The sequence below is a fragment of the Sorex araneus genome, chromosome 3 (assembly GCF_027595985.1).
Source record: "Sorex araneus isolate mSorAra2 chromosome 3, mSorAra2.pri, whole genome shotgun sequence".
In the NCBI taxonomy this organism is placed as follows: Eukaryota; Metazoa; Chordata; class Mammalia; order Eulipotyphla; family Soricidae; genus Sorex; species Sorex araneus.
In genome coordinates this window covers 97,552,141-97,564,370 of record NC_073304.1, presented here as the reverse complement: position 1 = coordinate 97,564,370, position 12,230 = coordinate 97,552,141, and the positions used below count along the sequence as shown (strand labels likewise).

Genomic DNA, 12,230 nt, shown 5'->3' with positions numbered 1-12,230 from the left:
AGTGGGACCAGTGCCTTTGGTTTGGCCTTCTGTTATCTGTAAGGCGTCAATGTGAAGAAGCACGGAATGCAACCTGGTGGCTTCCTGTCACCAGAAGGGCCATAAGCCCTGTCTCCCATGCTGGGGCAGAGTGATCTCTGATAACTGTCTAATCATCCTATGGCCATTTGGTCCTGAGTGGTTCCATTTGGTCCAAGCAAACATTATAATCACCACCTTTTTTTCTGGCAGCCAGAATGGGGCAGGCTTTGCTCCCAGGGCCCCTGCTGCTGGGAAGGGTGTGCGCTAGACTCTTAGAACCTGCGCCATGGTTTCTGTGATACAGATGAAACTTTAATGAAAGCCTATGCCTGAACGAGTCTAGAACAGGGTCACTAAGGCGTTGAGCAGAACTTGATAGAAAATTTCTCTGCCACATTGATGAAGGAGAATGTATATTGGAAGGAAGAGTTTGTGAAAAAGCCCCAAAAGTGATAGGATATGCTGGGGGCAGGGACACCCACTGCAAGACCAAGACATTCCTGTTGTAAGAAAGAGCTGATTGTACTCATTAACATACTGTTCCTATCCAAATCGGCCATCTTTTTTTTTTAATTGAATCACCTTGAATTACAATTACAAAGATTTTATGTTTGAGTTTCAGTCATACAATGATCAAACACCCATCCCTCCACCAGTGCGTATTTCCACCACCAATGTCCCCAGTATCCATCCCCCTGCCTCCATCCCACTCCTCTCCCTGCCTCTGTGGCACAGTTTCCCTCTTATTCTCTCTCTACTTATGGGTATTATGGTTTGCAATACAGATAATGAGAGGCCTTCATGTTTAGTCCTTTATATACTTTCAGCACCCATCTTCCATCCTGAGTAATCCCTGCAACCATCATTGACTTAGTGATCCCTTCTCTATCCCAGATGCCTTCTCCACCAGCTCATGAGGCAGGTTTCCAGCTGTGGGGCAATCTTCCTGGACCTTGTCTCTACTATCCTTGGGTGTTAGTCTCATATTATGTTATTTTATATTCCACAAATGAGGGCAGTCATTTTATGTCTGTCCCTCTGTTTCTGACTCATTTTACCTAGCATGATAATCTCCATGACTATCCACTTATAAGCAAATCTCATGACTTCATCTTTCCTAATAGCTGCATAGTATTCCATTGTATAGATATACCAAAATTCCTTTAATCGGTCGTCTGTTCTCCGGCACTCAGATTGTTTCAAGATTCTGGCTATTGTGAACAGTACTGCAATGAACACACCAATGCAGATGTCATTTCTACTGTGCTTTTTTGCACCCTCGGGGTATATTCCCAGAAGTGGTATTGCTAGGTCATATGGAAGCTCAATTTCTAGTTTTTTAAGGAATGCCCATATTGTTTTCCAAAAAGGCTGGACCAGCCAGCATTCCCATCAACAATGAAAGAAAGTTTCTTTCTCCCCCACATCCACACCAATACTGGTTGCTTTTTTTCTTTTGAATGTGTGCCAGTCTCTGTGGTGTGAGATGATATCTCATTGTTATTTTGATTTGCATCTCCCTGATGATTAGCCATGTAGAGCATTTTTTAATGTGCCTTTTGGCCATTTGTATTTCTTTTTTTGAGGAAGCTTCTGTTCATTTCTTCTCTCCATTTTTTGATGGGGTTGATAGTTTTTTTCTTGTACAATTCTTCTAATGTCTTGTATATCCTGGATATTAACCCCTAATCTGATGGGTATTGGGTAAATATTTCTTTTCTATCCCGTGGGCTCTTTCCATATTTTGGTCACTGTTTCTTTTGAGGTGCAAAGCTTCTTAGTTTTATGTAGTCCCAAATGGGCCATCTTTAAAGTAGTTTTAATCTCTAACACCAGATTGGAATGATTGTCAAATCCCAAACAAACATTTGCTCTGGCTTCCCTGTAGTGTGTTTTCAATGGTAGTGCCTCCCAGCAGATCTCTTGATCAGTAGAGCTATTATTTAAATATAGTTTTATATTTTGCTGTGCAACCACTTTTAGCATGTTGATTTTTAGGGGGTGGAGAGATAGTCCAGAAGGTGTAAGAAGTTTAACCTGTATTCAATTGATCCTAATTGAATCTGGAACCATGTGGTCCCCCAGGCACTGCCTGAAGGGATCCCTGAGCACCACCAGGTGTAGCCCAATCGCAGCCTCTCCATTTCAAAATAAAAGAGCCCATATAAATAATCTTCCTTCCTGAGAAGTTTTAAGCACCCTTTGACTTGTTTCTTTTTTTTTTTTCAATTTTATTTAATCACTGTGAGATAGTTATAAGCTTTCATGTTTGGGTTACAGTCTCACAATGATCAAACACCCATCCCTCCACCAGTGCACATTTCCCCCCCACCAATATCCCCGATATATCCCCCCCTTTCCCACCCTCCCCTCCCTCCATGGCAGACAGTATTCCCCATACTCTCTCTCTACTTTTGGGCATTATGGCTTGCAACAAAGACACTGAGAAGTCATCATGTTTGGTCCATTATAAACTTTCAGCATGCATCTCCCATCCAGACTGATTCTTCCAGCCTTCATTTTCTTAGTGATCCCTTCTCTATTCTATCTCCCTTTTCCCTTTCGCACATGAAGCAGGCTTCCAGCTATGGGGCAGTCCTCCTGGCCCTAGTATCTACTGTCCTTGAGTGCCTTTGACTTGTTTCAAATAGGATCATTAAATTATTTCCTTTTAATCCATTGTTTGATTATTTACTTTTTAGAGCATGCTGTGTTAATCTGAAGATTTTTTAAGGAGATAGATAGCAAAGAAGTAGAGTATAAAAGCACTAAAAGAGGGAAAGTTAGGTCTAAATGTGGTTTAGTCAAACCTGTTGGCCAAAAAGAATTTTTTCAGCCTATAGCAAGGCATGATTTAGAACACAATCTATTTTTTTTTCTATTTAGAGAGCTGGCATGCCACAAAAATGTAGAGTATGTGATTTTATATCAGGCCTGCTGAAAACTGAGCTTATGTCTGTTCCCACAGGCCTGAGAGGCATGTATAAGGATTAAAAGTTTAAAATAAAAGCAGCGAAGAAACTGGCTTTTAAAACATTGACCCAGATGATTGGAATTCAGTTAGGAGAACATGTCTTTCTTGGAGAAAAAAAATACACAAAACACTTTTAGACTTGGGAGAATAGCTTGACCTACTTGCATGGTTTGTGGAATGTCCCTGGTTTCATTTGGAACACAAACATTTCTGATTCCTGTGTGGAAAATCTCCTTAACAGCCAGGAGATAATGTTCTGCTGTTTAGGAAGAGACATCATTATTATTCTCTTCTTTTCCTTGCTGCCTTGTCTGTCCATTTTTATTTTGGAATGATAACCAACTTTGCCAGTGTGGCAAAGTTGTGTGACTCTTTGTCCTTCAATCCAGCTCTAAATTTCTGTACCCCTACTGCATGCCTCCACAGTAGGTTCTAAAAGGTAAAAAAAGAAAAATTAACAACTACCATTCAATCTTTAAAAGACTAAAAATAATGTAATGGAGCAAAAAGTACTAAGAAATCCAGAGGTAGAAGTAATAACTCCTTGTTTGGTGGTGGAGAGTAAAGACTCGGAGAATTTCTTTGGATTAGGGCCATCTGAACTGAGCTAGGACAGAATCTTTGCCAAGGCAGAGATATAAAAACAAAAACACAAGCATATTACAAGAACAGGAAGTTAGTGGCATATATGAAATGTCAGATGAGGAGTTGGGATAGATAAGACTGAGAACATTGACCAACTGACTGAGGAGTTTGGACTTTATTCTGTAGGTGATGGGAAGGGATACAGTCAGCTTTCTTACACTTCCACGGATAAGTGTTAAAGAGCTGCTGAGCTAGTGGATCTTGTCTCAGTTGCCAATTGTGAAAGGATTAGTTTGCTTGGAGGCCACACCTGGCTGTGTTCAGTGCTTACCTGGCTCTGTGCTCAGGAATCACTTATGGCAGAGCTCAGGAGCCCATATGGAGTGCCGGGGATCAAACCCAGGCCAGCTGCTTGCAAGGCAAAAGTCTTACCTGTTGAATTCTTGCTCTGGTCTGTGAAATGATATTTTTGGAAGTCACTTAAAAGCCTTCTTCCTTTCATGGTTATGGTCTTCTTTTGCTTATTCTAATTTTGAGAAAGTGGTACCCTACAAAGCCTCTTAGAGGCGGAAGGATAGTACAGTTGGTAGGGCGCCTGCTTTGCACACAGCTAACCCAGGTTTGATCCCAAGACCCCTTATGGTCCCCAAAATATTTCTGGGTGCGGCCCAAAAATAAACAAACAAAAAAACTCTAGTGCCCACACTGAAAGTTTTTTTTCTCCCTCCCTTCCTTCCTACCTTTCTTCCTTCTTGCCTTTCTTTCTTCCTACCTTTCTTCCTTCCTTTTCCCTCACTCCCTCCTTTTACTTGGTACTGGGTATACAAATGAGACTCAGTCTCTATCCTCATGACCAAATCTATAGGAATTCAGACAGAGATAAATCAAGTACTGTGAGTACTTAGAAATGCTCATAGAATGTAACCCGCATCTCAGGAAAGAAAAGGTCAATTGGGAGGACTGCAGTAAAAAAAAAAAAAAAAAAAAAAAAAAAAAAATCCCTAGAGTTGATATGTTAAAGGTGAATGGAGTAGGAAGCCATTTCTATAAGAAAGTTAGCATGAACAAAGACAGAGTGTAAAGTAGATAAGAACACCTAAATAGCTGCAAGCAGCTTGGTCATTCAGCTGAAGATATAAGAAGTGCTACAAGATTTTGGAACAGGTACAATTAAGGCAGGGTCCTGAAAGGCCTTCTTTCTGCACTTCAGCAAAGAAAAGTAAGGACCAAATCCACATTTTCAAAAACAGAAATTTTTTTAAGTAAAGGAGTACCATGATCAGCTTTGATTTGGGGGATAAGGCGGGGGAGGGGCAGGGAATGAACTCTATTGGCTAATGCCAATGGGGGGAGGCAAAACTGACTCGTTGATAACAAGGGACTATCACACTGTCACAGCAGCCCAAAGTGGGTGGTTGTTCACTGCATCTCGCCTTATCCATCACATTTCATAGCTGGAAGGTCTGGGTCAATAGCTGGAAAGTGAAGATTTGTTACAAAGCATATCTCAGTCATCTTGTAAGTTAACTAGAGTTCTGACTTTTCACATGAGCTGAGGCAAAATAGGACTAGGGTAATACTAGGAGAGAGCCCTCGTTAGCACATCAAGAGTTCAGTAAATATCAAATTCTCATATCCATGTTGATGTTTAAGGACATGGTGTAAGGGGAAGATGTTACTGAAAACTGAATTGATGTGATTTCTAATAATGGACTGTTTGCTTTATTGAGATATCAGTTTATATATAACATACAATTTTACATACTATAATAAAACTTACCCTTTTGAAGTATGCAGTTCAATGAGTTTTAGTATATTCAGCCATTACCAGTATCTGCTCCAGAATATTTCTTCACCTCAGACATATCCATGACAGACATTCTCCATTTCTATGCTCCACTTCCCCTAGCTCCTGGCAATCCCTAATATACTTTCTGTCTCTGTGGATTTATGGACATTTCCTAAAAGTAGAAACATGTGATATGCGGTCTTCTGTGAATCACTTCTCTCAGCATGTTCCAAGATTGTAGCATATATTAGCACTTCTTACTATGGCTGAATAATACTCTATTGTATGGTTAATTCCATATTTTGTTTATCCCTTCATCAGATGATAAGTATTTGAATTGTTTTTATTTCTTGGCAATTAGGAACAACAGTGCCATGACATTTTGAAGATTAGAAATGCTGGTTCATATGGAAACTCTGTTTAACTTTTTGAGTAACTACCACATTGTTTTCCAAGGTGCTCATGCCTTTTTAGATTCCCACAAGTGATGTATGAGAATCTGAACTTCTCTCTTTTTCTTCTTTTTGTTTTAAACTATTGTTAGCTTAATCGATGTAAAGTCTCATGCCTTTGATTTGCATGTACCAAATAAACAATAATGTTGACTTTCTTTTTTTTTTTTGCTTTTTGGGTCACTCCCAGCGATGCTCAGGGGTTACTCCTGGCTTTGCACTCAGGAATTACTCCTGGCGGTGCTTGGGGGACCATATGGGATGCCGGGGATCGAACCCGGGTCGGCCGCGTGCAAGGCAAACGCCCTACCCGCTGTGCTATCGCTCCGGCCCCTAATGTTGACTTTCTTCATGTATGGGCTGGAGCGATAGCACAGCAGGTAGGGCATTTGCCTTGCACGCAGCCGATCTGGGTTCGATTCCTCCACCCCTCTCGGAGAGCATGGCAAACTACCGAGAGTACTTCGCCCACACAACAGAGCCTGGCAAGCTACCATGGCGTATTCGATATGCCAAAAACAGTAACAATAAGTCTCACAATGGAGACGTTACTGGTGCCTACTCGAGCAAATCGATGAGCAACAGGATGACCAGTCTTCATGTATGTGATTTTTGTTTTAGCTTTAGTTTTGATTTTTCTCTTGGTCATTTGTATATATTCTTTGAAGAAATATCTATATAAATATTTTATACACTTTAAATTAGGTTATTTTTTTCATTTTAAGAGTTATTTATAAATTCTGTGTACTAGTCTTATGTATAGGATTTGCATGTGTATTATCTCACCTGTAAATTGTCTTTTGGCTTTCTTGGAGTCATCCTCTGATAAAAATGCTTTAGGGGCCAGAGCAATAGTATAGCAGCTGACCCAGGTTCAATCCTCGGCATCCCAAATGATCCACCAAGCACCACCAAGAGATACCTTAGTGCAGAGCCAGAAATAAGCCCTGAGTATCATTGGGTATGACCCAAAAAACTGGAGGGTGGGAAGCTTTAATTGTATAAATTTAAAAAAATTGTCACTTGTGCTTTAAATATAACATCTAAGAACCCATTCCTAATCTAGGGTCAGAAAGGATTTATTTCTGATTTTTTTGTTTGTTTTGTAGACTTAACTGTGATTCATATATCTTTGAAAACTGATTTTTTTCTTTAGTCTGTTTACATGACATTTTATTGCCTTAATTGGTTTTCAAATATTAAACTAACCTTATATTATTGTAATAAATCCAACTTTGTCATGGTGTATAATCCTTTTTATGTGTTGCTGGATTCGGTGTCTAAGTATTTTATGAGGCTCTTGTGTCTCTGTTCATATGAGTGGCTGCCTTTGATGGTTTGTTGTTAATATAAGCCTCAGATTTTAAGGTGTGAATTTTCCCTTTCTGTTCTTTGCAAGAATCCGTAAAAGATGGGTTCTTATACAACTTTAAACATTTGAGTTGAATTCATCAATGAAGCCATATGTCCCTGCACTATTTTTGTGAAAAATTTCTAAATCACTAATGCAATTTATTTCTAAATTATAGGCACCTATACAGTCTTACCAATCTTTCCCTCTCAGTTCTAAATACTTATTTCCCTAGTCACCCAAGAATATTTATTGAGTACTGACCATCTTGAAGCTTAGCATTCTCATTCTCTCTTTGTATAAATACATACTTTAGTTGATACAGAACATAAACTGTTCCTTGTGAAAAAAAATTATTTTTTACATACCTCTGGTGAATAAAGTTTCTTAAATTTTAATTCATTTCATATATTATCATGGTTTCTATAAACTTTTAGGTATTCTTTTGTGTTATTTTGCTTGTTTTGGGGCCATGCCCTGCTATACTCAGGACATACTCCTGGTAGGTTCAGGGAGCCTTATGGATTGCGGGTAATCAACCCTGGGTCCGCCACGTACCTGACAAGCACCTTACTCACTGTACTGTCTCTCCAGCCCCATACACCCTTAGGTGTTCTTTAAGAGAGCCAACAAGCATATGAAATAGAATAAATTGTTATTACAGTTACAGTTTATATAGATACTTACCTTTAGCATGGCTATAAGAAAATGATTTTAACAAAACAGACCATCATCTTGACTCATTATCATCTTCACAGGGACCCCTAATGTCTACTATCTGATTAGTAGCAACAGCATAGATTATTTCTCAGGTCCATTACCACAAAATAGGGTGACTTAAAAACACAGGTTTCTTTTTTTTCCCTCACAGTTCTGGAGGTTAGGAATCAAGGTGATAGCGAGCCTAGGCTACTCAGTGACTCTCTGCAGAATCCTTTCTTCCCTCTTTTGTAGCACCTAATGGTGCCATGAATTCCTGCCATTTCCTGGCTTGCAGCTCCATGACTTTCTTCTCTGCTTTTGTGACCAGTTAGGACCTCCCTCTGTATATCTTCTTCACACGCCACAGTCATGTTGGATCAGGCATACAGATGCTCCTGTCTTAGTTTGATTACCTTTACTAAGACTAAGTAAAAAAATAGCACATACAGGTACCAAGGGGTTAGTTCTTCAACAGATTGGCAGAGGGGACATAACTTATCCCTAACAGAGTATTGTGCTCTAATTATGAGATACTGAGTGCACACCTGCATGCTTTATTTTAACTTGTTTGTTTGTTTGTTTGTTTGTTTGTTTGAGCCACATTCAACAGTACTCAGGGCTTACTGCTGGCTCTGTGCTGAGGGATCACTCCTGGCAGTGCTCAGGGGAACCATATTCGGTACCAGGGATTTAACCCAGGTTAGCTGCATGCATGGCAAGCACCTGACCTGCTGCAGCATCTCTTCAGTCCCCTCATTTTTCTAACACTACTATCTAATAGCTCTTATGAAAGTTTCATAATATATTTCTGTCTTTTAAAAAACAATGCCGCCTTTCCTTCAGAGAATAAGCACTGAAGATGTCGTTGATCACACACATTTATTTTCTTCTGTGCACAAATGCTGGGAAGGAAGCAGAGATGATTGATTTTATAATTAGAGCTTATAAGAGATGTTCAAAAGTAATGTCTCTTAGAATCACTGTTTGTAATGCCCTCCACCAAATAAAAGAGAATCACATAGCATTTGGTGAATGATATTTGAAATAAGACTTGACTACTTATATATACTGTTCCTCTTACCACAATCAGAGGAATTTTATACATAAACCAGTTTAAGTAGTGCCAGACTCCATCTCCAGAGTGCAATAAAATTAATATGTTTATAAAGTTATATTCATGTGTTGGATTAAAAATGACAAGTACTATATATGCAATACTACGTAAGTTTGGAATGAAGGTGGAAGAAAAGAATAGCATCTTTGGAGCATTCATCTAGCAGTCCTTTAGTTTCAGTTGTTCCCAGATATTTTCCTTATCCGAAAATGGTATCATCTCTGCTTGGTCACAATGCACAGTGTCTGTAATTCCTTAGTGTTCTAGTTGTGGTAAATGTCATGTTGGGAGGTAGAGAATCTGTATTCCTTTTTGAAAGCAAAGCCCGTTGTCCCATTTCATCATTCCCTTAGCTGGTCCCCCCAAATTTTGGATTCATACCTTAACAATTTGTTCTTTGGTTGCCTCCTTCTCCCATCTTGAATTACGGTATCAATTCATTGTGTTTTCATGCCTACCTCACTTATTTCTGCTTAAGTTTCAATTATGTAACACAAATAAGACTTTAATTTTTCCTTTCTCTTCCTTTCTTTTTTTATAAACAACCCAGGGCAATCAAGAGCAGCCATGATACCTCCCAAGCACCCTCGGCAGCCTAAGGGAGCTTTGGATGATGCCATCGCCTTTGGTGGGAAAACAGACCAAGAAACACTCAATGCTTCCCAGCCCACACCACCCCCACTGCCAAAGAAAATGATTATAAGAGCCAATACAGAACCAATCTCCAAAGACCTTCAAAAATCCCTGGAAACTAGTCTCTGTGTTGTGGCTAATCCCACCTACGACATCGATCCCAACTGGGATGCCAGCAGCGCTGGCTCTTCCATCAGTTATGAACTTAAGGGACTAGACATTGAATCCTATGACTCTTTGGAGAGACCTTTGCACAAGGAGAGGCCTTTCCCCTCAGCAGCAAACAGCATCTCCAGCCTAACCACTCTCAGTATTAAGGACAGGTTTTCCAACAGTATGGAGTCTCTGTCCAGCCGGCGTGGTCCCTCTTACAGACATGGACGAAGCCTCCAGAAGCCCCAGAGACAAGCACTTTATCGAGGACTTGATAATCGGGAGGAAGTGGTGGGTAAAATCCGAAGCCTTCATACAGATGCCTTGAAGAAACTGGCTATTAAATGCGAAGACCTCTTCATGGCTGGCCAGAAAGACCAGCTCCGTTTCGGTGTGGACAGCTGGTCAGACTTTAGGCTCACCAGTGACAAGCCATGTTGTGAGGCAGGCGATGCTGTCTACTACACCGCTTCGTATGCAAAAGATCCGCTTAATAACTATGCAGTCAAGGTAAGACAATACTAGCAATCTGATTTTCTTCCATTTCTCCACTCTTCAAAAGGTGATGGAGCCTCTGCCTTACACAGAGGCTTAGCTCAGAAAGCTCCAGATGTTATAATAAACAGGGGGCTTACTATCTAGAGACAATAGCAGAGATGTACAGAGACAAACTTACAATATGGTGTACTAAGTGCTGATATACAGGCAAACAGTTCTGTAGGAACTTGGAAAAGTCCTAACTGAGAGGCTGGGGAAGTATTTTCAGAGTCAGTAATTCCTAAACTGTGGTTATTTGTCCTACCTGTGAAAAATGTGGTCTGTTATATACTTTCCACTCCGTGTTTCTGTCTTTATTCTCTAGCAAATAAGAGATCCTTAGCTAGCCCTGTTCTCTATAACTCCTATGCTTCTTGGGAAAATATTTATGGAGGAAGACAACCAGTATTTGTTGATAAGCTGGGAACTTTATTCATGTTATATAATTGAATTTCATGTCAACTTTATGAGGTTAAGCTCTTTTTATCCATTTGACTGATGTGGGCAATGAAACTCAGATGTCTCTTAGATGACCCTCCGGGTGAGTTAACTTGCTTAGGGTCACATAGCTATCAAATTGTAGTTTAGTTGAAGTTTAAACATGGCTCTCTTGCTTCACAACAAATATTTTGTTTATGTGACATGCTATTTTCTTTTTCCTTTTTCTCTTGGTGGGGGAAATCCCAAGTGGAGTTCAGGAGGCTCCCCAGAGATTCTCAGACAACCACGATGTAGATTCAATGCAGCAACCTCAGAATCCCATGCTTCTCTGGCCCTGCATTCTCCAGGTATCTGGGCCAACCTACCAGTGCTGGGGACCTCCAGGTCAGCACCCAGACATGCTCAGGAGACCTCTGGTGCCAGCAGTCAAACCCAGCCTCTGCCATGCAGCCCATTAAACTATCTCCTGGCCTACTCAATAATTTCTTACAGATTTATCAGCTATTCCAGACAACGCACTTATTTAAGAGAGATTAAAAACTCTTGACAAGGTATTTTTGTTTCACTGTATTTACTATAACAGTAAACCATTGGCATCATTAATGTAATAAATAAAGCAAAGACTTTGAAGATGAAAAGACCCGTCTTCAAATTCTAACTCTGTCACTGAGTAGATTTGTCACAGATTGCTTTTCTGTGTCCTAATTTTTTTGCCTTTTTATTTGGTGGGGGTCCTGGGTTATTAAACCCACATGCAAAGTGTACACTCTACTGTTAACCTATATCCCTAGCCCCTCAATTTATTCCACTTTAAAAGGGAGCAATAAGACCAGAGAGGTAGTATAGGTGCTTGCTTTGCATGAGCTGACCCTGGTTCAATCCTCAGCATCACATATATTCCCCAAGTATCTCTGGGGGTGATCCCTGAGTGTAGAGCCAGGAGTAAGCCTTGAGCACTGCCAGGTGTGGCCCAAAAATACAAAAAGGGCAGGGATATTAGCAGTACCCATTTTATGGGACTCTTTGGCTAACAACAAGCAACATATTTCTGATAAATATTCGTTTCTTTCACTACCCCCAAACTTCTTCCCTAGGTTATTTCTTTATTGCTAGGTTAGGGGAAAATAATCTTTGAGCCTCAGTTCCTCCTCATTCATGTTTACAATGAGAATCCATTTACTTTGTGGGATTGAGGTGAGGATCAAATGAGACAATACTTGTGAAAATACCAAAGCACTATGTAAACTTAAGGTAATATTCTCCATTCTCTTTTTATTGATTCTAGTCACTGGCTCAAAACCAGTTAACATGTCTAAAAGACTTTCCCGTGTTAATTTGGTTCAGAAAGTCCAGATGGTGTCTAACTAAATTAATGGATAAGGCAAAAAATTGGCACTCACTGTCTACCCAGAATATGTGTTTGGACCAGACTCTCAGCTGAGCACCCTCAGCTAGCTGTTGCCTGCTGTAATAGAAGC

At 40.1% G+C, this 12,230-nt stretch overlaps 1 protein-coding gene across 4 annotated transcripts in view; it reads left to right on the top strand.

The window, feature by feature from the left end:
• The window catches only part of PEAK1 (pseudopodium enriched atypical kinase 1), a 270,744-nt gene that overhangs the window by 231,829 nt on the left and 26,685 nt on the right, over nt 1-12,230 (top strand). For all 4 annotated transcript variants that reach the window (XM_055130599.1, XM_055130596.1, XM_055130597.1 and 1 more), the window contains one exon: nt 9,539-10,284. In XM_055130599.1, the coding sequence (XP_054986574.1) occupies nt 9,539-10,284 (746 nt within the window). The remainder of the gene's footprint in view (nt 1-9,538; nt 10,285-12,230) is intronic.